The sequence below is a fragment of the Narcine bancroftii genome, chromosome 4 (genome assembly GCF_036971445.1).
Source record: "Narcine bancroftii isolate sNarBan1 chromosome 4, sNarBan1.hap1, whole genome shotgun sequence".
Taxonomy (NCBI): Eukaryota; Metazoa; Chordata; class Chondrichthyes; order Torpediniformes; family Narcinidae; genus Narcine; species Narcine bancroftii.
This window is the reverse complement of record NC_091472.1, coordinates 112,640,963-112,667,539: the sequence shown is the minus strand read 5'-3', so window position 1 is coordinate 112,667,539 and position 26,577 is coordinate 112,640,963. Positions and strand designations below refer to the sequence as shown.

The window sequence follows — 26,577 nt, the reverse complement described above, 5'->3', positions numbered from 1 at the left end:
TACTACGTTAACATATACACGTTATCTGGAATTTAAACAAAGAAAATCAAAGAAAATAACAGTTAATAGCTAAAATAATAGATAAAAAAGTGTAAAATTCATGCCCCCTTGTGGTTATCTTGCCAATCACGCAACATGCAATCTCAAGTAACCGGAAAATTCACTTATCGGGCCTCTACCAATCTCCATAGTGCCCGATACCAGGGGTTTACTGCATTACAGAATTATGTGAGAGTTGGGAGTGACATTTCTGAATATTTTATTGAAAGTGATGAGCAAATGTAATTGTCCTGCTTTTAGATTCGATTGGGAGTCAATTTTTCTCAATGTGGGTGTAACCATTGGGAAGGCTGTTCCTTTCCCATAGTCTTGGGATTTTTAATGTTGTTTTCAATGACTCAGACCTTCACAGTTTATTGGATGAAGCATGACTAAATTGAACAATGTCAGAAATAAAGCTTCCAGAGTAGGTGGAGGATGTTATTCTTACAGAATTATACTTTTGACATAATATCACCAATTTTATGGACAATTTATTCACATTTAATAATTACCAAGCAAATATGTTTTAAGTAAATTTCCATTTTAGAAATTTACTTAAATTAATAAATCAATGGATGTATTCATTTAGGGACTCAAAATATTGCAGTTGCGGATAGCTGGAGACAAATGGATGGTCAGGAGTCTGCATCAGGACTGAGGGTGTAAAAGTAAAATGGCCTGTGTAACAAGAGGGTGGAGGCAGAAGCTGACAAGTGATAGGTTGATCCAGGTGATGAAGGGTTGATGGGCAGATGGAAGCAGGTGGGGGAGGGAAGGTGGGGGTTTCATTTGTTTGCCTACTCACAACTATATTCACTTCAAATTGGTCCTTGACAATACAGCAGCTCCAAAACCTTTTCATATTTGACCTTTGAAAACTTATTTATGCAATTTTTAAATGGCACTTTTTGAAAATTGCATGCAAATAAGCAGGAAAATGTGCTTGTGTTTATGAGCAATATTTAATTTCTCTTGCATAATCACCATTCCCATGATTGACAGGGTTTAATGAAGAGTTTTTTAAAAAAAATTCTGTTGAAAATAAGCAGTGCTCTCAGGTACTGCTGTTGATAATGAGTTTATTGCCGTACACATTCTACAATGTGCACGTGCACCAACATTCTTACGTGATGTGGCCACACAGGTACATAAAGAAAAGCTTATTGGTAAACTAATTTAATTAAATTAAAAAGAGGCAAATACAAGACTTATCTCAGTGCAAAAATAGTGATTTGGGAATCGTGCATAATTCATGGAACCACAGAAACAAAGAACATTGCAGCACAGAAACAGGCCTCTTCGGCCCTTCTAATCTGTGCCGGACCATTTTTTTTGCCTCGTCCCTCTAACCTGCACCCAGTCCATAGCCCTTATACTTCTTCCGTTCATGTATCTGTCAAAATTCCTCTTAAATGTTAAAATTGAGTCCCCATTCACCACTTCAGCTGGCAGCTTGTTCCACACTTCCACCACTCAAAGTGTAAAGAAGTTCCCCCTAAACCTTTCTCCTTTCACTCTTAACCCACGTCCTCTGGTTTGTATCTCACTTACCTTCAGTGGAAAAAGCCCATCTACTCTTACTCTATCATAATTTTAAACACCTCTGTCAAATCTCCCCTCATTCTTCTACACTTGAGGGAATATTGTCCTAACCTTTTTAACCTTTCCCTGTAACTCTTTTCCTGAAGTCGGGCAACATCCTAGTAAATCTTTTCTGCACACTTTTATCTTATTGATATCTTTCCTGTACTTTGGTGAGCAAAACTGCACACAATACTCCAAATTTGGCTTTACCAATGTCTTATACAACTCCTGTACTCAATACTTCAGCATATTGGTAGGTCATGTTTAACCAATCTTATAGAATTTTTTGAGGAGGTTCCCCGGAAAGTTGACAAAGTAAAGGCTGTGGATGTTGTATCTCTTGTAAAGCTCTCTTTACAACCCCATCTGACTGTGATGCCATTTTCAGGGAATTACGTGTCTGTATTCCCAGATCCCTCTGTTCTACTGCTGTCTGTGTTTCTTTTTTCTTGGTTTGTCCTTCCAAAATGTAACACCTCGCATTTGTCTCCATTAAATTCCATCTGCCATTTTTCAGACCATTTTTCCAGCTGGTCCAGATCCCTCTGCAAGCTTTGAAAAATTTCTTTACTGTCCGCAACACCCCTAATCTTAGTGTCATCTGCAAGCTTGCTGATCCAATTTACCACATTATCATCCAGATCATTGATATAGACAACAAACAACAATGGTCCCAGCACTGATCCATGATGAGCACCACTTGTCACAGGCCTCCATTCTGAGAAGCAATCATCCACCACTACTCACTGGCTTCTCCCGTCCAGCCATTGTCAAATCCAGTTCACCGCTTCACCATAAATACCAAGCGTATGAAGCTATGAGGAACTTTGTCAAAGGCCTTACTAAAGTCCATGTAAACAACATCCACAGCCTTTCCTTTGTCAACTTTCCGGGGAACCTCCTCAAAAAATTCTGTAAGATTGGTTAAACATGACCTACCACACACAAATACAAATTGACTATCTTAATCAGTTCATGGCTATCCAAATAATTGTATATCCGATCTCTTAGAACACCTTCCAATAATTTGCCTTCTACTGACATCAGGCTCACCAGCCTATAATTTCCAATTTTTACTGTTTTAAACAACGGAACAATGTGATCTATCCTCCAGTACACAATACCCTGAAACACCTGGACATCAAAGATACATACATCAGGATGCTCTTTATCAACTACAGTTCAGTATTTAACACCATTATCCCCTAAAAACTGATTAGCAAACTCCAAGACCTTCAAGTTAACACCCCACTATGTAATTGAGACATGGATTTTCTCACCTCAAGATCACAATCAGTGAAGATTGGCAAGAACCTCTCCTCCACAATCTCCTTTCCTGTGTTCAACAATCAGCTCCTTAGTTTTGGTGACATTGATTGCAGGTTTGTTGTTGGTGAACCATCCAGCCAAGTTTTCAATCTCCATCCTGTGTGCTGACTCATTCCCTTCTTTTATACTATCCACTACCATGGTATCACCAGCAAATTTGTAGATGGTGTTATTGTACTGAGCTAAACAGTTGTTGGTGTGAAGTGAGTAGAGCAAGGGGCTAAAAATATAGCTGATTGTTGAATACAGGAAAGGAAAGCCAGAGGTTTACAACAATCCAGTGATCATTGGGGGATCATACATGGAGAGGATGAGCAAATTTAAGGTCTTGGAAGTCACTATCTTGGCATTGTGAAGAAAGCATGTCAGTGCCTCTTGTTCCTCAGGACTTTGTGGAGGTTTGGTATGACACTAGAAACCCTGGCAAATTTTTACAAAGGTTCGGTGGAAATTGTGCCGACCAGTTGCATCATTGCCTGGTATGGGAACACCAATACTCCTGAGCATAAATCCCTCCGAAAGGTAATGGATACAGCCCAGGACATCACAGGCAAAACCCACCCCACTGTTGAGTACGCCTACAGGGAACACTGCCGTCAGAGGACAGCAGCAATCATCAAAGATTAACACAACCAAGCATACCCTCTGTTCTCGCTGCTGCTATCAGGAAAGAGGTATAGGTGCCACTAGACTCGCACCACGAGGTTCAGCAACAGCTGCTACCCCTCCACCATCAGACTCCTAAACAGCATACTCAATCAGGGACTCATTTAAGGACTCTTACTTGTGCACTTTATTGATTTTCTTTTGTTCTCTCTGTATAGTACAGTCAATTTGTTTACAGCTATTTTGTTTTCATGTTTACGCTGTGCACAGTTTATCCACAATGGTAATTTTGCTGTGCCTACATGAAGGAAGAATCACAGGGTTTTATGTGATGTTGCGTATATACTCTGACAATAAATCTGAATCCTCCGACTCCACACCCATGGCTAAGGACACTTTAAATATTGCTGCCAGAGCCCATGCAATTTCTACACTAGCCTCCCTGAGGTCTGAGGGAATATCTTGGTCAGGACCTGGGGATTATCTACCCTTATTTGCTATAAGATAGTAAGCATGTTCCATAACCTCGCTGCTTGTTTTCCTAACTCCCTTCAACTCTATGCCCTTTATCTGAGTGAATACTGATGAAAAAAAGCATTCAAGACCTCTCCCATCTCTTTGACTCCATATAAAGCCAACCACTCTGATCTTCATGGGGACCAATTTTGTCCCTTTCCCTTGTAATATACTTGTAGAAACCCTTAGGATTTTCCTTAACATTGTCTGCCTAAGCAACCTCATGCCTTTTTCTTGCATTTTGTATACTCCTCAAATACCTCATTTGCTCCATGTTGCCTGTACCTGTGATATGCCTTTACTTCCGAACCAGTTCCCCAATATCCCTTGAAAATCTAGTTCCCCTATGCCTGCTAACCTTGCCTTTGATCCTGACAGGGACATATAAACTGTACTCTCAAAATTTCACCTTTGAATGTCCTCCACTTACCTCTCACATCCTTGCCGAAAACAATTTATCCCATGCATTCTAGATCCTTTCCTATTGCCTCAAAATTGGCCTTTCTCTAATTTAGAAGCTGAACCCGAGGCCCAGACCTATCCTTCTCCATAATTAACCATAACCATATAACAATTACTGTACGGAAACAGGGCAATTTGGCCCCTCTAGTCTGCACTGATCCAAGTACCCTCCTCTAATCCCACCTACCAGCGCCCTGCCCATATCCCTCCATTCCCCTCCCATCCATATACTCATCCAACTCTTTCTTAAATGACAGAATTGACCCTGCCTCCACCACCTTTCCCAGAAACCCATTCCACACAGTAACCTCTCTCTGATTAAAGAAGTTCCCCCTCATATTACTCCTAAACCTTTGCCCGTCAACTCTCAACCCATGACCTCTTGTATCCATCTCTTCTACTCTCAATGGGAAAAACCTTTTCACATCAACTCTATCTATCCCTCTCATTATCTTAAACACCTCTATCAAATCCCCTCTCAGCCTTCTACGTTCCAAGGAATAAAGACCTAATTTTCTCAATCTCTCCTTGTATTCCAGATGCTGAAACCCAGGCAACATTTTTGTAAATCTTCTCTGTACTCTCTCTACTTTGTTAATATCCTTCCTATAAATCGGTGACCAGAACTGCACACAGTACTCTAAATTTGGCCTCACCAATGTCTTGTACAGTTTCATCATTACTTCCCAACTCCTATATTCTATGCACTGATTTATATAGGCAAGCATGTTAAACGCCTTCTTCACCACCCTATTCACATGCGCTCCTACCTTCAGGAAATAATGCACCGTTATTCCTAGATCTTTCTGTTCCACTGCATTCTTCATTGCCCTCCCATTTACCACATATGTCTTGCTTTGATTATTCTTTCCAAAATGAAGCACCTCACACATATCAGCATTAAACTCCATCTGCCATCTTTCTGCCCACTCCTCTAAGCTGTTTAAATCCCTCTGCAATCTTTGAAAATCTTCTTCATCATCCACAATACCCCTTATTTTATTATCATCTGCATATTTACTAATCTGATTTACTGCCCCATCCTCCAGATCATTAATATATATGACAAACAGCAACGGTCCCAATACCGAACCCTGAGGTACACTGCTTGTCACCGGCCTCCATTCCTGACAAACAATTATCTACTACTACTCTTTGTCACCTTCCTTCCAGCCACTGTTGAATCCATTTGACTATCTCCAAATTAATACCCAAGGACTAGCCTTCCAAACCAACCTCCCATGCGGAACCTTATCGAAGGCCTTACTGAAGTCCATATAGGCAACATCCACTGCTCTACCCTCATCAATATTCCTAGTCACCTCTTTAAAAAATTCAACAAGATTGGTCAAACATGACCTTCCACGCATAAATCCATGTTGAGTGTCCCTGATCAGATCTTGTCCCTCCATATACTTATATATACTATCTCTAAGAACGCTTTCCATCAATTTACCTACCACAGATGTCAAACATACAGGCCGATAATTGCTAGGCTTGCTCCTCAAACCCTTTTTAAACAAAGGAACACGCCAATCCTCCGGCACTATACCCGTCTTGAATGACATTTGAAAAAATCATTGCCAGAGCCTCCGCTATTTCTTCACCAACTTCGCTCAAGGTCCTGGGGAAAATCCTGTCAGGACCTGGAGACTTATCCACCTTTATATGTTTCAAAACCTCTAGTACTACCTCTTTCTTAATCATTATAGTCTCCATATTTACCCCTTTTGCTTCCTTTACCCTGCACAGTTCAATATCCTTCTCAGTAAATACTGAGGAAAAGAAATTGTTCAAGATCTCCCCCATCTCTTTTGGCTCCACACACATTTGTCCTTTCCAATTCTCTATTGGACCAATTTTATCTCTCACTTTCCTTTTGCAATTTACATATTTGTAGAAACCCTTGAAACTAATGACATTATGATCATTGGACCCAAAATGTTTCTCTACTCATTACTCTGTCACCTGTCCTGTGTCATTCCCTAATAGGATTACACTCTCTATAGTTCGTACCTTGAAATATTGATTTAGAAAACTTTCCTGAACTTGACAAACTCCAAGCCATCCAGCCTTTTTACAGTATGGGAGTCCTTGTCAATGTGTAGAAAATTAAAATCTATCACAACCTTCTGTTTCTTGCAGCTGTCTGCTATCACTCTACAGATTTGTTCCCCCTATTGTGCAGTTTATAGTACAACCCCATGAGTGTGGTCATACTTTTCCTGTTCCTCAGCTCCACCCATATAGCCTCAGTAGACGAGCCCTCGGGTTTATCATGCCTGAGTACAGCTGTGATATTTTCCCTGATGAGCAATGCCACTCCTTCCCCCTTTCATCCCCTGTATTTTATTGTGTCGTGTCCAAAGCAACGGATGACACACTGGCCCTTTTTTTTTTTCAGTTTCTTTTTTTAGTTTTTGGAATGGCACTGCCACCATTATTTCTTTTCATTACAGGTTTCGATAGGGGTCGTGTGCCCCACGATGATTGTTATTGAGATTAGTTTTTGAATATATCTGGTGAGGCAGATTGGGAGTGTGGGGACAAATCTGGACTTTGGGTATGAATATGTACATGGATGGCTTTGTTTATTGGACTTTGTAAGTCTGTGAAAACTAAAATAAAATATTCAAAAAAAAGTTCCTCTAATGACCACAATAACATAATTCCACATGCCAATTCACACTCCTATCACTACAGCTCGCCTCTTCTCCTCCCTTCTCCCTTCTCTTCTTAGCCACAGGACCAGATTCTTTGCCAGAGACCTGACAGTCATGGCTTGGTAGGTCATTTGCCCCTCCCCCTCCCCCCTCCTCCCCCCTCCCCCTCCCCCCTCCCCCTCCTCCCCCCTCCCCCCTCCCCCTCCTCCCCCCTCCCCCTCCCCCTCCTCCCCCCTCCCCCCTCCTCCTCCCCCCTCCCCCTCCTCCCCCCTCCCCCCTCCTCCTCCCCCTTCCCCCCTCCTCCCCCCCCCTCCCCCTCCTCCCTCCTCCCCCCTCCCCCTCCTCCCTCCTCCCCCCAACATTATCCAAAATTGTATACTTGCTATTGACGGGGACGGCCACTGGTGTGTCCTGCACTGCCTGCCTGTTCTCTTTCCTGACTGTTATTCATTTACCCTCCTCCTGCCTCCTCGATATGATAGTTTCCTTGTAACTCCTGTCTATTACCCCTTTTACCTCCTGAATGATCATCCAACTCCAGCTCCAATTCCTGAACTTGGCTTGTCAGGAGCTGCAGCTGGATGTAATTTTCGCTGATGAAGTCATCAGGGATACTGCTGGCTTCCCTGATGACCTAATTTTGCAAGAGGAGCATTCCCCTGCCTTGGCTGCCATTTCCACAGTCTATGACTAGATGAGCAGAATAACCATATAACCGTTTACAGCACGGAAACAGGCCATGTTGGCCCTTCAAGTCCGTACCGGTTCACTTGAACAACTCCACTAGCTCCTCCGCAAACCCTTTGGTTAGAGCTGTCATTATTACCCAATTACAATTATGCTTTGAATCAGGTGGTTCCGTCTGCAAGCACCAAAGTACGCGCTGTGGTTTTTGTGCAGCTGATGTTTATATAATCACTGCTTTTGTCAAATTTTCTGGTTTTTAACAACAATATTGTGGTAATTAGTAATTGTGAACCTAAATCAATAACTTTTTAAAGAATGTAGTAGTATGATATTGTAATTTAAAGGTGTAATTTTAATTTTGCTACGAGTTTACCTCAGTACTAAGGATATGATATTTAAGAAAAAAACTGACCTTACCTGTATCTATCTGCTGAATCCTTTTTGTTTATCAAATAAGGTGGCCCTTTCTGACTTCATCTCTAATTATTCCTCTCCTCTTACCTGTTCTCACCAAAGCCTCTCACTCAACCCTTTTGAGGTGTTATGGGTCAGACTGAACGATTGTAATTTCTTGACAGGTATGGTGTCCACTGCCAGATATCAATGCATATTTTTATCAGGCATGCAATCCCACAATAATTTAGCTCTTGCATTCACTGTCCTGCACCAGGATACCAAAGGATATGTCAGGCATGGTAACCAGAAGCTTGAGAGGTTTTAAAGAATGCATTAAGGTAAGAGAAAAAAAACAGAGGTTTGGGAATAGCTTCCAAAGATGGGACAATTGTTTTTGGGAAAACGTGTGTAGGACTTTTGATCTGAACTCTGTCTTGTGCTTTGACTATTCTCCGGTTTTAGACCAAAGGACATTGCAGGCATGAAGACTTACCAAAAGGCACATCCTCATAGATTGCACAGGTAGCAGTCCAGGGTGATGGGGGACATTAATTATTTTGGCTGCCTTCTTGAGGCAGCGTCTCACATAGATAGATGTCTTGGTCACAGTCACTCACTTCCCTGCATCAGGAGCATTGCCGGTTGCCACTGATGACATAGCCGAAGCAATGCACAGGAGTAATAGCATGCTTGAGCGGGTTAGTTAAGTGTCAGGATATATCACTAGATAGATGATCGATCTTGGACGCAGGAGGAGGAGAGTGAGGGTGTCAGGATCACCCGTGGTGGTGAGCCAATGAAAAGGTCAGAGAGGTTTGGCTGGGTGGTGTTTGGGGAGTTGAAGGATGTAATGTTGGGACTGAAGAAAGTAGAGAAAGTCGACTCCATTGTGTGCTGAAGGAAATGAGTGAGTGTATTCTTTAATTGTTTGTTGTAAAGCAGGGGTGTCAAACTCAAATTCACGGAGGGCCAAAATTAAAAACTTGGACTAAGTGGAGGGCCGAACTAAATATTTATTGAAAATTTTCAACAACATCTGCATGTTTTCTCTTCTTTCAACATATGTAATGTTAAACTTTTTCTTATTAAAATAAATGTTTAATAATAGTTTTGGATAAACTCTTTAATTGTCATTGGCCCATTTCCTTTAGCGTCTGAAACCGTGCACATGACGAGTCAATGAGGGATGATTAAAGCAGTGGTCTTCAAACTTTTTCTTTCCACCCACAGACCACCTTAAGCAATCCCTTACTAATCACCAATGGCACAGGGACGCGAGTGGAAAGAAAAAGCTTGATAACTGTTGTATTGTGGTAACTCCACATCTGATTAGGTTAATTGTTAGGCAAGTGGTCAGAGAAAGACCCCCCCCACCCCACCCCAAGAAAGGCTTAAATCACAGGAACAAAATAAGCTTCCGACTCACTTCTCCCAATCTTACACACAGTCCTGATGTGGAATGTGGGGTCGCAGCTCCACGTTCACCCGAGTTCAGGTGCTGTCTGTGTGGAGTTTGTACGCTCTCCCCTTGTCTTGGACCAACAGGTCGGTCGCCTGACGAAGGCACCCGAACCCCCCGTTGAAACGCCGGCGTCCGGGGCGGTGGAGGAATTGGCTGAGAAGAGCGCGTTGCTCCCACCCCCCTCCCATGGTTGAGAGGGATTAAACTGCGATCTCACGGCGCCGGGCTTGTCTCCAACAAAAGGAGCGAGGGGGAAGGCATCGGCAACGAGACGTTCGGTCCGGCGTCGCCGCTGAAGCGCAGACCCAGCGAGGATGGTCCCCAACTCCAGCCGCGTCTGTGTGTCCGGGAGCCGGGCGGGCTGAGTGCGGCGCTCCGATCCCCGGGATTCGTGACTCTGAGATCCCTCCACACCTCCGGCGTCTTCATTTTCACCTTCAGTGTGCATGCGCTATACTGGCGCGGCGGCCAGCGGGCCAACTCTAATATATATTTAATATGATCTTGCGGGCCAAATATAATTATATCGCGGGCCAAATTTGGCCCGCGGGCCAGAGTTTGACATGTGTGATCTAGACGGAACAACGTGAAAATTGTTGGTTTGCCAGAAGGCATAGAATGACCAGATCCAAGAAAATTTTTTACTGAATGGATTCCACGAGTGTTAGGACAGGATAAATTCCCTGAAGGTTTAATACTGGAACGTGCTTATAGAGTTTTAAGAAGGAAATCTTTTTCAGGACAAAATCCAAGATCTGTTTTGATCCGTTGTTTAAACTATTGTGACAGAGAGACAATTTTACATACGGCTATTAGAAATGCCCAGCAAAATAGATCTCCTTTGATGGTTCAGAATAATCCTGTTTTCTTCTATCAAGATTTGAGTCAAGAAATTATGTTTCAACGACGCAAATTTAATTCTGTGAAAGAACGGTTGTGGAAAAAAAGACATAAGGCAATATTCAGGTATTCTGCGGTACTGAAGATTTTTTAGGATGGAAATTAGCCAAAGTTCTTTGACAATCCTAAAGAGGTTATGGACTTTGCTCGGTTTCTACCAATCATGCAGTTTCAGGAACGATGTAGTCCTTCAAGGTCTCCAAAGAGAGTAGAGATGTAAGGTGGGATCCAGATTTTTAAAAGAAATGGAAGCAATGGTGACCGAAGTGGTAACGTTGATTTAAAAAAATAAATCTTTTATCTTTTTTTTAGAAGAGTTTTAATAGTTTAAATAATGATGATAGTTTAATGAGATGGGAGTTGGGAGAGGGAAATGGGTGGGCACTAGTTTCCAGAAGTCATCAGCTACTTGTGAGTTATCTCACACCCAATATTTTGGGTGAGTTACCGCTTTGGACGGTTTAAACAGGAGGAGGTAGTTGTGACCTCCGACCTGTTTTTTTTTCTTTTTAATTTTTGGGTTAAGAAGTGAAGGTTTTTTTTTATTATTTTTTTTAAAATAAATAATTTTTTTAAACTCTTTTTGTTTTCTGATTGTAATTGAGATGGAATTAGGAGGTTTTTTTTCTCTCCTTTTTTTTCTCTTTTTTTGGGGGGAGTTTCTCTTTTTTCTTTCTTTTTTAAGAGGATGATGTCACAGAAGATAATAAGTCAAAAATTGAGGATGTTGAATTAGATGAAGAGGAAGATGAGGGGAAAGGTGATAAGAAGAAAAAGAAGAAAATTAAGTACAAATACATTGAGGGAGAAGAGTTTAAGAAAATTAAGTTAATTTCGATAGAGAATTTTGAAGATGTTATAAATGAAGAATATGGAGAATTTTATAAAAGTTTGAACTTTTTTTTCTTTTTTTATATAAGGGGAGGGGAACGGAATAAAAAGTTTATCTGATTGTTTTTCTAAGGGATGTTTTTGTTCTCTCGAATTATAAAGGAAACTTGGTATTGATTTTTTGTATAACAGATATGTGGTTGATATATTATTTTAATATTTGAACTTAGTTTTAAAGTGGATTTCATTTGTTAAATACATGTATTATGTTTGATTTAAATATATGTTTAAGGGTATTATTTTAGTATTGATATTTTTTTTGTTGTTAGTAATTTTTTTTGTTGTTAAGTTTTATCCTTTTTTTTGTAAGTGGGGTTTTTTCTATTTTATTTACAACATTGTTAATTAATTCTTCGCTCTTTATTTTGGGGGGGAGGGTTGGACTAATTTTAAATTAGATGATTTATGTTGTGTTATAATTATTGGGGGGTTAATTTGTGTAGTTTAATGATGTAGTATTCTAATTTTTATTATCTTATTTTTTATTATTTCTTTAAATGTAATTTTTGTTTTATTCATGTCATAAAATTTTAAATAAAGTTTAAAAAAAAAGGTAAGACCTTTCAGCCACAAAGGTACTGCAGTTGATCATTTGGACACTCACCAGAAATTATTGCATGGTCAATGGATTAACCGTGAGACAGTCAGATACGTGCACGGTTCATCTCACAGCATAAAGAGGGAGAAAGAAAGGAAAGCCTTTAAATGTGTCAGTTGTCAAACAGTAGTTATTGTCTTTTGCTTTGTCCTCAGTGAAGATCCCTGGTGAGAACATCTGCATAACCATCTTTGATTAGGGCAGCACTGTAAACAGAGGTAGACCAGGAAACAGGGTCACACACAGGTCACAGCACATTTCCATATACCATTGAACTCAGAGAGTTCATTTTCAGATTTGACGCATCTGGAAAAACAAAGCCGTAAAGCTGAAGAAGTGTTCTTAATTCAAACTCAAGAAATGCTTAAAAGCATGTGTGTTTGTACCCAGCATTATGCTGACAGCTGTTTCAAAATTCAAAAACAATGGAGTGCTTGTTTCATTTAAGAATTGAAGTATTCAAGTAATCAAGAAGAATTGATGAAGGAGGCCATCTGTTTAAACAAAAATAGGTTTTTGCTTGTGGTTATCAGACTTTCCGGAGACATTAACCACTTGAACTACTTGGGTCATAATTTGTGGATGTGAACTGACACGTGTGTTTTGAACAGAAATGAAACTGAATCATTAGTGATGTGGGTCACATGATTTCAGAGAAACATAAATGAAGAGGCAGAGACATTTTGAAACCATTTGGGAGAAATTGACCCTCCTGTGAAAGACACGGGTAAAACAGAAGTCACTGGAGAGAGAAGAAGATTCTGTACTGTATTGTATTATCCTTGTCATAGGAGATGCACAAAATCAGTGGCCATAAAGAAGAGTCACTTCACTGTCTCATTGAATAAGGAGGACAGTTTTGGAATTGAAGATACAATAACCAGAAAAGGTATTGTTGTGTTTTACTCTTGGGAAAGGGGAACACAAAAAAAAAGTGGCTTTAAAATAAGTAAGACCACTTCTGACTGTCTCTTTAAGATAGAGGGCAGATTCATTGTGTGGAACACACACATGGGTTTAAAACAGAGTTAAGTTTAGAGATAAGTAAGAAATGTTTGTTGTTAATAGTTTAATAAAAACTGTTACCTGTATTTTGAATTTACCATTGTCTGGTGAATTTTTGCTGTTATTTTGCTTGTAGTAATAAGATTTTATTAGTTCGTAACATTGTAAATTGGGGTAAATCAGTGCTGTTACATCTTCAATGCACCCAAGGTTGGTGCCCGTGATGGACCTGCCACAAAATGTAGTTTGTCAGCCGCCCTTGTTTAAAAAGCATAAAAACAGTTCCCAACCACTTGCTCGTTTTGAAAAAATTAGAAGAGAAAGGACTGATACTTCAAGTACTAGACCAATTGTGTGTGGTAGGTACAGAGTAAACTGGAACTGGCCACTGTGTTTGTGTATCTCCTATGATAAGGATAATACAATACAGCACTCTTGTACCTGTCATAAATTTGGAGATTAAACTATTAAGGTTGTTGTGAAAGTTGTTAGCTGCTTTTTAAATCCTGCATTGGGGTTTGGGTGAAGGTTGTGTGTACAGAAGCAAAGATTTCAGTGGAGAAACAAACAGACTATGGATGTTGGAATCTTCAGTAAACCATGAGCTGCTGGATGAACTCAGTGGGTCAGGCAGCATTCCCAGGTAGAAGTGGTCAGTCAGGATCCTGACCCAAAACATTGTTCAGATGCGTAAATGTTCAGAACATGAGGTATTCATGGTGAAGGAGTGAACTGGGTTCGACAGTGGCTGGATGGGAGAAGTCAGCGAGTAGTGATGGATGATTGCTTTTCAGACTGGAGGCTTGCGACTAATGGTGTGCCTCAGGGATTGGTGCTGGGACCATTGTTGTTTGTCATCTATATCAATGATTTGGATGATCATGTGGTAAATTGGATCAGCAAATTTGCAGATGACATTGAAGGTGTTGTGGACAGTGAAGAAGGTTTTCAAAGCTGCAGAGACATCTGGACCAACTGGAAAAATGGCAGGTGGAATTTAATGCAGAAAAGTGTGAGGTGTTGCGTTTTGGAAGGTCAAACCAAGAAAGGGAATAAACAGTAAGTGGTAGGGCATTGAGGAGTGCAGTAGAACAGGAGGATCTAGGAATACAGATTCATAATTCCCTGAAAGTGACGTCACAGGTTGAAAAGGGAGGTTTTGATTTATACAACTTAAACATAACATCCCAACTCCTGTACACAATACTTTGATTTATGAAGGCAATAAGACATTGGTGAAGCCAAATTTCGAGTATTTTGTTCAGTTTTGGTGACCTAAGTACAGGAAAGATATCAATAAGATAGAAAGAGTGCAGAGAAAATTTACTAATATGTTTCACAGACTTCAGAAACTGAGTTACAGGGGAAGATTAAACAGGTTAGGACTTTATTACCTGGAGTGTAGAAGAATGAGGGGAGATTTGATGGAGATATTTAAAATCATGAGGGGATAGATAGAGTAAATGTAGATTGGCTTTTTCCATTGAGGGAAGGTGAAATACAAATCAGAGGACATGGGTTAAGAGTGAAAGGGGAAAAGTTTAGGGGGAACATGAAGGGGAACTTCTTCACAGAGAGTGGTGTGAGTGTGGAATGAGTTCCAGCTGCAGTAATGAATGTGGGCTCAATTTTAACATTTAAGAGGAATTTGGACAGGTGCATGGATGGAAGAGGTATGGAGGTCTATGGACTAGGTGCAGGTCAGTGGTGAAGTGCCAGTTAATGAAGAAGACAAAGGTGGTGTAGTTAAGCAGTAATCATGGCTTTTATTAGCAGAAACTGGTGGTACAATATTGAAAGACAATGGGTGCATACGCAATTATACCCAAGGGGAGTGTCTTAAGTGATAGAGATAATACACGCCCAATGTTAGTAAAGCAGGGCTCAGCAGAAAGAGAGACTGACAGCTCAGCATAGATTCACCACAAGTGGGTCTAGGAACAATAAATGGTTTGCCATAGACTAGAAGGCCTGAAGAGGTCTGTTTCTGTGCTTTAATGTTCTATGCTTGACTGACCATTCAGCCATGGATGCTCCCTGACCCTCTTAATTCCAGCAACAAGTCAAAGATTAACAAGTCATCATGTAAGACATTGCTATTAGAGCACTGCTGTGTTGATCACTTAATTTAACCGGTCTCTCAACACGCACCAGATTAAACTTAGGTTAGCAAGTGGTGGATTTTATAGTTTTCTTATTCCATAAACTGGGAACATGCAGTAGGAACCAATGGAATTACAAAGTCCATTAGAATTCATTCTTAGCACTTCCTATCAAGTTCACCCCAATGAAACAGCGTTCTCTAGTTCTCGGTGCAAAAACATGCAAGCACACATACAAACGATAGATATGCCGACATATGTACATACAGGGTTTCGAATGTCCAGGTTATGAACATCTCAAACTGACAAATGAGCTGTTCTCCAATTTTTGCATGTGCATTATGCGCATAATATTACCGCACAAAAGCTAAATAAGAAAAGTGAGTAACTGTTCTGCCTTGCGTACAAATTCGGCTTAAGGGCAGACCCAGATAATGGAACTCGTTGCCTGTATTTAAAAATAAATAAATATTGTTCAGTAAATAGTAGTGTCTTGGAGGAGCAGTTCATCAGTTGTCTTACTGACCATGGGAAGAAGCTTTTTCTCAGCCTGGTGGTTCTGGCTCTGATACTTCATTTCTTTTTCAGTCTTTTATTAACATTTTATAATTTACACAGCATAAAGAGAATAGAAATAACACAATTAAAATGGCATATCCAAGTCTAAGTGTCATATATAAATTCCAAAGAGTGAAAATGTGACACATTAGAAATAATTCTCCTAACAAAGAAAACAGAGATAAAGAAATAATTATAAATTTATATATAAAATAACCCCAACTAATCTACTAATAAAATATAAAAAAACAACAAAATACCCACTGAGTGGCTTATCCTGAGAACCTGTTGAATAATTTAAAACATAGCTCTGGTCCGCACCTTCTTCTTTCTTCTTTGGCTTGGCTTCGCGGACGAAGATTTATGGAGGGGTATGTCCACGTCTGCTGCAGGCTCGTTGGTGACTGACAAGTCCGATGTGGGACAGGCAGGCATGATTGCAGCGGTTGCAAGGGAAAATTAGTTGGTTGGGGTTGGGTGTTGGGTTTTTCCTCCTTTGTCTTTTGTTAGTGAGGTGGGCTCTGCGGTCTTCTTCAAAGGAGGTTGCTGCCCGCCGAACTGTGAGGCGCTAAGATGCACGGTTGGAGGCGCCACTGGCGGTGGTCAATGTGGCAGGCACCTACAGATAACAGTAACGGCAAGAATTATGTTACGTCGGGAAAGGAAAAGTTAATTCATAGAATAACGTCAGTTATATCCTGTGAAACTAATCAATTAATGGTTTCCATGTTTCTTCAAATTTAGTTGCTGTATCTAAAGTACAACTTCTGATTTTTTTCTAGATTTAAGAAAGTCATAACATGAGAAAACCATTGGAAAGACTGATTCTCCTCATTATTTCATTTAAGTAAAATGACTTTTCTAGCTAATAGTGTAGAAAAAGCTACAACTCGATATTCAGAAGTTGGTAAACAACCTATATCTGTAATTCCAAAAAGAGCAGTTAAGGGGTTAGGATGTAATTGAATAACCAACATTATTGATAAAGTTTTAAGGCTATGATATTTCTGTATCTCTTTCCTGATGGGTGTGGCTGGAAGATTCTGAGTGTGGAGTGATAGGGTCGTCAAAAGTTTTGTGAGCCCTCTTCAAACAATGATCCCAGTAGATCATCAATGGGGGCAGGGGAGGGGGGAGGGGAAGGGAGACCTTAGTGATCCTCTCTGCTGCTCTTATGGTCCTGTGGATTGACCTCTGATCCAGCATTCCACAGTAACCATACCACACTGATGCAGCCAGCTAAGACAATCTCAATTGAGGTCCTGTAGAAAGTTCACGGGGTGCTGGCCCACCACAGTATTCTCAGGAAGTACAGTCACTGTTTTGCCTTCCTGACAAGTGATGTATGTCCAGGATAGGTCACTTCTTAAGTTGACTCCCAAGGAACTTGGTGCTCTTTCTCCACAACTGTAGTAGAAAGTGGTCATCCCTGGTCTTCCTGAAGTCCACAATCATTCCTTTGCCTTGTTCACGTTGAGACATAGAACATAGACACATAGAATATTACAGCACAATACAGGCCCTTTAGCCTGCAATGTTGTACTGAATGATACACATTTGCTCTACAACAATCTAATCCTCCCCTACCTCTTACATATAAACCTTTATTTTACTTGCATCCATGTGCCTTTCTTAGAGACTTGAATGTCTCTTGTACTAGCCTCCACAACCAGGCACCCACCACTCTCTGTGTAAAAAGAAAAACTTACCTCTGACTTCTTTCCTAAACATTCCTCACTCACCATAAATATAAAAAAAATGTCCTCTGCTATTTGCCACTTGCTGCCTCAGGAAAAGGTGCTCGCTGTCCATCCCATCTTAAGTCCCTCATAATCCTATATACCTCTGTTGTCACCTCTCATTCGTTGTTGCTCCAAAGAGAAATGCCCTAGTTCTGTTAATCTTGCTTTATATGACATGTTTATCAATCCAGGCTCATCCTCCGGTAAATCACCTCTGGGCACTCAAAAGCATCTGCATTTTCCCTTTAATGAGACGACCAAACCTGAATGCAATACTCCAAGTGTGGACTAACAAGAGTTTTATAGAGCTGCAACATTACCTCATGGCTCTTGAACTCAATCCCCTGACTAATGAAGGCCAACACACTGTAATTCTTCTTAACCCCCCCCCGATAAACATGTGTGACAACCTTGTGGAATCTGTGGACCTGGACCCAAAGATCTCTGTTCTGCCACACTGTGAAGTATCCTGACATTAATCAAGCACTCCACCTTCAAGTTCAACCTTCCAAAGTGCATCACTTCACATATTTGGTTGACCTCCATCTACCATTTCTCTGCCCAACTCTGTAGCCTCTCTATATCCCATTGAAACCTACTACAACTTTCTACACTATCCAGAACACCTCCAGCCTTTTATCATCTGTAAATTTACTGATTTCGTCCAAGTCATATATAAAAAATCACAAAGGGGGGGGGGGGGTCCCAGAACAGATCCCTGCAGAATGTCACTGACCTCCATGCAGAAGATGTTCCGTGTACAACTACCCTCTACTTTCTGCAGGCAAGACAATTCCGAATGCAAGCAGCCAAATATCCACGGATCTATGCCTCATGATTTTCCGAATGACCTTACCATGACTTCTAACTCAGATTTTTTTGATTGTTGACTGTATGTCCATGACTTGTTTTTCCTTCCTGTCCCACCCAGATTCTCTGTTCACCCTTCTCACATCTTCTGTTGAAGTGATTTTTCTTTTTAATTGCCTTGCATTAGTTGTGCAACAAAAATTTCTTTTCTATCAGGTTCCACACACGAGGTTTTGCTTGTATGGAATACACTGAGAACAGAGCTGGAGTATTCCATTGGACAAGAGAATGATTGCTGAACTGGAAGGATGAGCTAATGATTTATATTTAAGCCAAGCATCTGCTAATGTTCTATTTTTGGGATTTGTGCTCTTGCTTGTGCACTTGGTTCTTAAAAATCAGCAATCTGCCCAGTTTTAATGCAATTCCATGTCAATTGTTTGCTGATCATTTAACTGCAATATATGCATTGCATGGGTGCAGTTTAGTGGGTTTCATCACCCTTCCGAGTCCTTTCTTGATTAGTAAGGTGATGGAGAGAAGGCAGTGGAATGGGTTGGAGAGGGGAAAAAATGACCATGTGCTGTCTCAGGCCAAACACACACACACTACCCATCCCCTCCTCCCCTCCAGCAGATTGGTTTTCATGGAAGGGCCTGTTGTGAAGATTGACATGGGAAGTTTAGTAAAGGTTATGCTGAATGAGAAATTGGGAGGAATTAGATCAAAGAGTAAGTGGAGGTTTTTTGGTGCTAACACTGGTTAGCGAAAGCAGAAAATCTTTGTTCAAGTTGCATACTTTGGCTTGGCTCCAGTGAATGAGCATAGGTTCATTGTAAGCAGGCATGATAGGTATTTTGACTGTGGTCAAAAGGTTCCATGTTGTGAGGAAGGAGGGCAGGGAGCAGCACAATCATCAGGCTATCTTAGTCTACGTGTGACAGAAGCAGAGGACTAACTTTCATGGTCTAAGCATTAATTAAAATTCCAACTCAATTGTTGTTTCCTTTCCTTCCTGCAGCCATGCCCCATGGTGTCCAGCATGCAAGCAAATCCAGGATGATTGGGAAGATCTAGGAAAGTCCTGTGGGGAACTTGGCATCTACGTGGGAAAGATAGATGTCACTCGAGAGCCAGGTAAGCTGATAGAGGACCTTCCTATTTTAGTTTTTAAATTTAATTTTAATTTAGACATACAACACATTAACATGCCCTTCCGACCCACGAGCCTGCTCTGCCCAAATATGCCCTGTACATCTTTGGAATGTGGGAGGAAACTGGAGCAAACCCATGCAGTCATGGAGAGAATATACAAACTCCACCCAGATGCTGCCGGATTCGAACTCGGGTTATTGGAGCTGTAATAGTAATGCACTAACTATGCCATCTATCTCCAATGGTTTATGATTCCTTGTCCATTCTTAGACCTATAATGTGAGCAGCCTTAATCTCTTTTCAGACCTTATTCTTTTGCCAAATGTTTATTGTAATTCAGAATAAAACCATGACATTGTGAAATATTGCAGCATCGGTCGAACGTAATACTCAATGCTAATGTTTTCCCAGCCTTTTGAAACTATTGAAGTGTGTATATTTTAAGTTCATTTCCATTCTCTTACCATCTGGTAGTAATAACTCCAGTGATCCAGGGATCATTCTAAACTCCTGTTTCTTTATGAAGGAAGTTTGTACTGCTGCTACATATTTTGTTGCAATCACAACCTATATTTGAATTACACTGATCATTTATAACGAGCAGGATTAATGCAGGAATAGGAAAATAGAATCAATTTTGTTTTGCTGAAGTGTGCTCAGCTTTTGAGAAATCATGCTGCTTAACTTCAGATGTTATTAAAGGATCCAGTGATACAAATATAATGAAAGATGTATTTTTCACAGCCCTGTGCTGTTTCAAAATGTTCCTCAGTTGGGCTGCATGGTTAGCATAGCGGTTAGCGCTGTGCATGCTATTACAGCGCCAGTGACCTGGGTTGGATTCCATCGGTGTCTGTTGGGCGTTTGTCTGTTCTTCCCGTGTTTATGTGGATTTACTTTGGGTACTCAGTTTTCCCCCCACTTTAAAAAAATGACATGAGTTGTACGTTAATTGGGGCATTTGGGCGGCATGGGTTTGTGAGCTGGAAGACCGGTATCGTGCTGTATGTGTAAAATTAAATTGGGATAGTGTTGAGATAAACTCATTGATGCGGAGTCACAAGTCAGACGATCCCCGAAACAGGCCTTTTGTTCACCATGTCTGTACTAATCATCAGCCCCTTCTTCTTGTATCCCCATCAACTTCTCTCCTGATTCTCCTGCCGCAAAGCTACACTCAGGACAATACAGCCCACGTAAGAAAAGAATAAATGGGTGCAGAAGTCAGCCATCTGGCCCATCGAGCCTGCTCCAACATTTAATAGAATTTTGGCTGATCTGGCTAATCCCCATAAGCCTAAATTATCTTGCCATGTCTTAAATGCATTTGATCAGGCAGCTTCTACTGCTTCCTTAAGCAGAGAATTTCATATATTCTCTGCTGTCTGGGAAAAGCACTTCTTCACCTTTGTCCGAGTTATAACCCTCCCACAATAAATTTCGCTGCCTTGTCCCCAGTGCTAGTCTTGCCTACCAGTGGAAATAATTTCCTGCCTCTATTTATCCCTTTCATAATTGTATATGTTTCTCTAAAATTCCTTCTTATTCTTCTGAAATCCAGTGAGTGTAGTCTCAGGTGACTCGTCTTTCCTCATAGGCTAACCTCCTCATCTCTGGAATCAATAAGGTGAATCTCCCCTGCACCATCGCCAAAGCCAAGTAATGGCCTCACCAGTACCCTATACAGTTGCAGCTATACCTCCCTGCAATGTAGGCCAGCATCCTATTTACCTTCTTGATTACCTGTTATATCTTCACACCATCCTTTCGCAATTCATGCTCGACCACTCACAAGTCCCGCTGCTCAACATCATGTTGCAATCTTTCACAATTTGCATTGAATTCTGATTTACTATTTTTCCTTCCAAAGTGGATGACCTTGCATTTACCAGCATTGTACTCCATCTGCCAGACCCTTGCCTACTTATTTAACTTATCAATATCTCTGCAAACTCTCCGTATCCTCTGCACCATTTGCTTTTCCACTCAATTTGGTCTCATGAGCAAATTTTGGTGTGCTGCACTTAGTCCACTCTTCCAAATAATTGATGTACATTGTGAACAGTTGTGGGTCCAGCATCGACCCTCAAGTACTTTGCTCACCATTGATGTCAACCAGAGAAATACCCATTTTTCCAATTCTCTGCCTTCTATTGATTAACCAATCCTCTATCCCAACTACAAGAATCCTTATGGTATCTTATCGAATCCCTTCTGGAAATCCAAGAACACAATATCCACCTGCCTTTGGGATGTGGAAGGAAACTGGAGCATCCAGTGGAAGCCCATTAAGTCACGGAGAATGTACAAACAGCACCAGAGGCCAGAATGGAACTAGGTTCTCTGGAGCTGTATGAAACATCATGACTAATTTGCACACATCAGGCTCCCACCAACAGCTATGTACCAATCACCAGAAAATAAGCTGTACCATTTGTTAATTAGGAGATAAATATTTGCCAAGACCCCAGCGATAATTCCTGAGCTGTTCTGTGAATTAGTTTTGGATCCTCTTGTGTACAGCTGCTAAACTAATTTCAATCAGTTGGGCTAATTAATAAATACGACTTCTCAGTACTGTCCTTTAAAAGTTCTATAAATCAAGAGTAATTCCTTGGTAGATATCATAAATCTGTGAATTGGATGTTTTTCATTTCTTAAAACTTTCTTCAGTAACATACAAGTTGAGACAGATGGACAGTACCACATTGCTGCATTATTTGAGAACTTCATGTTCACTATCTTTATAAAGTGTAACAACATTATTTGCCAGGTGAACTATTTGGATGTTAATATTATCATTATTTGCTCTGTTCCGAACTGGACTCTATGTCTACCTCAAATAAGTTTAGCACATACTCATTTTGGGAACAAACTGTTCCTAATTCTTTGATATTGGCTGACATAAAACTTAGTTCAGGATTGAAATATTTGGGGAGAAGAATGTTTTACATCTGCTTTAAAGTGAAACCATTTGAAAAATCGAGCTGGAGAAACACAAAGACCACAAATGCTGGAAGCTCAAGCAAAATGTGAACTGCTGGAGGAATTCAGCAGTCCCAGTAGCATCCATGGAGGAAAAATGGTCAGTCAGTGTTTTGGTGAGGGACCCTTTATCAAGATGAAAGTCTTTTAAAAAAAGGAGTGAACTGTTGTAGTGAGGAGCTTGCATTGATCTTATTTTAAACCTTCAGAATACACTGAAAGACTCCATAACATAAAAAAAACTTCTGCATTTTATCTCAATTTATTATGTAGGGCCATTACTTATCATGTGTTGACTATAATCAAGTTGGTAAAAGGACAGGTACACAAAGAGCATGCAACCTGCAGACGAGTTAATTTGCTCTCGTTAGCAATGGTTAAGTGGAGGCTGTAGTTGGAAGGTGGTCACTATCTCCTTTCATTAAAATCCTGTCAATCGACCTTCCCTTTAACTGAAACAGCAAGGAAGGATTCCAGTTTAGTTTCTCCTTTTAACAATGGCACCTGGTCTTTATTTGTGTTCAAGGGTTCAAGCCTGCTGAACTTGCAGCCGCACTGGAAGTCAGGGCATTATGCACTTATGCAATAACATCTTGTTGCGACTGTTTCAGCATTCTCTACATGGGAACAATGTGCATTGGTAGCCTTCCCAAGTTGAACACCCTTCAGTTTTGTTGTAAAGCACTTTGCATTCTAATTTATAACATCACTCTTCACATTTTTTTCCTTCCTCAAAATACAATAATTAGAAAGCAAGCAATTTTGTCTTAATTGTCAAGAACTAAACCTTGTGAATAGACTTTGTTGAATGGAAGCGAATCTCTTGCATCTGTATTTTTCTCGCAATCTTAAAATTGCAGATGACACAAAGCTTTGACGTGTTCTTTGAAGGTTACCAGCAGGATATAGACAGGAGGCAGAAGTTGGGCAGAGAAGTAGCTGATGAAGTTCAATCCAGTAAAGTGAAGTGAAACACCTGAAGATAGAATTGGAAGGGGGAGTACAAGATTTAATGCAGGATTTTTGGCGGTATGTAGGAATAGAAGGACCTTGGAATCCAGGTCCATAGATCCCTCAAGGTTGCTGCGGAAGTTGATTGGGTAATATGGTGTGCTGACTTTCATTAGAATTAATCAAGTTAGACCTGTGAGGTAATATTGCAGGTCTAGAAAACTTTGGTTGGTTCACACTAAAGAGAACTGTACTGTAAAACCCCTGTTATCTGGAATTTAAGCAACTGGCAAAAAAAATAAATAATGGAAAATAAATAGGTAAAAATCTGGGTTTAAAATTGGTGTACCTCGGCATTAGTTCACTAATCATGCAACCAAAAAATTAATTTATCCAGCATTTACTAATCACCATAGGTACCAGACAAAAGTTCTAGTCACCTTGTTGTATGGATATGGAAGATTTAGAGAGGGTGCAGAGGAAATTTGGCAGCAGAGTGGTGCGACAGAAGCTTGCTGGGCCCATAACCCAGAGGTCGATGGATTGTAACCATCCACTGCTATTTTCCTTGTTGACGATTGGTGTAGCAGTTACCACAATGTCTTTACAGCATCAGTGATTATGACTGGGGTTCAAATGCTGTGTGTAAGGAGTTGGTACTTTTTCCCTGTGTCTGTGTGGGTTTTCCCCAGGGTTTCTGATTTCATCACACCACTCGAAATGTACCAGGGGTGTAGGTTAATTTGGTGTGAATTGGGTGGCATGGACTCGTGGGCCAAAATGGCCTGTTACAGTGCTGTATATATGTATTTACCAGGATACTGCCTTGATTAGAGAATATCCTACGAAGGAATATTGAACGACCTTGGACTTTTATCTTTGGAGAAGAGGGGTAATTTATTGGAGGTGTACAAGATTATGGGAGGCATAGATTGGTGGACAGCAAGCTCCCTCTTTCACCAGGGTGGCAATGGGCAATATTGGAACGTCTAATTAAGGAAAGTTTAGGGGAGATGAGATTTTTTACAGAGAGAGTGGTGGGTTCCTGGAATGTATTGCCGTGGGTGGAAGTGGAGGTTGGTACATTAAGGGCATTTAAAAGACTATTTGATCAGCATATGGATGTAAGAAAAATGGAAGGTTATGGGCTATGAGGGAGGGAAGAATTCAATTGATCTGGAATAGGTTTGTATTGGTCAGCACAAGACTGAGGGCTGAACTGACCTGTACTGTTCTGTTTTACTAATCAGCCTTTTACAAAAGAAAATGTGGCCTCTTCCCTTCACCAAAATAGTACTTGAGTTGGATTTTACAATCCCGGAAAATCAGTACAATAACATAATGATGGCTTAATCGTTGCTGTAGGACATTTGAGGGAAGAGAAACATGAGTCATGGAGTTATACAACCCTCAACCCCTTCTTACTTCACCTGCCAGCCATTATACTGGCTATCTCCTCTCTTAACAGGGTCTCAACGTGCCTCCACAGATGCAGCCTTACCTACTGAGTTCCTTCACCAATTTGTTCTTTGTTGCAGCAACAGTCTTTCACCCCACTGCGACAAAGCTGACCTTTTTTGCTCATTGACACTGATCCCATTTATCCACTGTTGTGAGTGAGAAAACAGATTTGATGGTTCTCAAAGGCAAGGATTCTGATCACAATCTGGTGGTGAATGATTTTATTTACAGAAGACAAGTGTTGGAAAATGGTAACGAGAATCAGACACAAACACGCAGTTTATGGCGAGTGTGGAAAGTGGTAATGGGAATAAAACACACTCTCACCTAATCACGCCACAAACAATCAAGGAAGAACCAATATGATACCAGTCACCCCTTGACTCAGTGCCGGCAAGACTCTATGCTACTATGGACACTTACTAAAACACTCCCAACCCCATAACAGTGCATATCTTACCAATGATTTCTCCAGTGCCGTTTCAAGGTTCTCGGCCTGGAGTGAAGCAAGGTGGACCCTCGATGATGGCAAAGAGGGTGAGCTGAGTGCTCGTGGCTCCCTTTAGAGTGCTGGAGGGCTTTGGCAGGGACAGGGGGTCCAGCCCAAGTCATTTACGGGGGACCAATGGCTCGGTGCCAGCACAGACTTGTCAATTACAACAGCCAATGGCCCAAGGCCAAGTAAAAGAGGGCTGAATCCTCCAGCCCAAGTAATTTACAGGGAGCCAATGGCTTGGTGCCAGCAAGGTTAAGTCAATTACAAAGGCCCAAGGCCAAGTACAAATGAATTTAAATTAGCCAACGGCAAGGTGTGCACTAATGGGTGGGGCGGAGCCAAACCTTGATTGGCTGGTGGTGTGCCTTCCAACCAGGTTATGAGCAGTGCTGTCACCTGACAGCATGACATTTCACAATACATCCACCTTCGGACTTTTCGTCTATTTGTAAAGCCATTTTGTAAAATCTTTGGAAATGACATTGTTGACATCTTTTAATTTAACATTTTCCAACTTTATGTTGGCTGAATTTAAAAGATAGTTCAGCTTTATTGCTGTATGTACCAAGATGCAATGATAGAGTTTGTTTTGTGTGCAGTCCAGCTAGATATCCCATACATAGTACAAGTAAGTCACAGTACAGAGGTGCAGAGTTAAAGCAAGAGAGATCAGATTACAATGCAATTTTACTTTTGTGAGGTTCATTCAGGATAATGGCAGGAAAGAAACTATTGTTGAATCTGGTAGTATGTGATCTTCCTCTACAGGTGGGGTGGGGGAGGTTTGGCTCGGGCAGGATGAATCTTTTAATATGTTGGCTGCCTTTCATGATTATGTGAAGTATAGATGGAGTCAATAGAGGAGATGAAGGGTGGTCGATGGAGGGAGGGGTGTGTGTGTGTGGGTAATGAAAACGATAGGAGATGGGGGAATGTGATGTAGTCAATGGAGGGGAGTGGGGTGTGTGTGATGGCCTGAGTAACGTACACTACCATCTACAGTTTCTTGTATTCTTGGGTGGAGCAGTTCCTGTCACATACGTTGATGCACTCTGTCAGGATGTTGTCAGTGGTGCATCTGTAGAAATTGTCAAAGGGATGCAGGTGACAGGACAAGTTCCCTCAGGCTTCTGGTACAAAATGAGATCACAGGCCCTTCTTTATTTAATTGAAGGA

The 26,577-nt window shown here is 40.9% G+C and overlaps 1 protein-coding gene across 1 annotated transcript in view; it reads left to right on the top strand.

The window, feature by feature from the left end:
* tmx4 (thioredoxin-related transmembrane protein 4) overlaps window positions 1–26,577 on the top strand; it is a 103,764-nt gene that overhangs the window by 50,571 nt on the left and 26,616 nt on the right. The window contains exon 2 of the mRNA XM_069932439.1: window positions 19,375–19,490. Within this exon, the coding sequence (XP_069788540.1) occupies window positions 19,375–19,490 (116 nt within the window). The remainder of the gene's footprint in view (window positions 1–19,374; window positions 19,491–26,577) is intronic.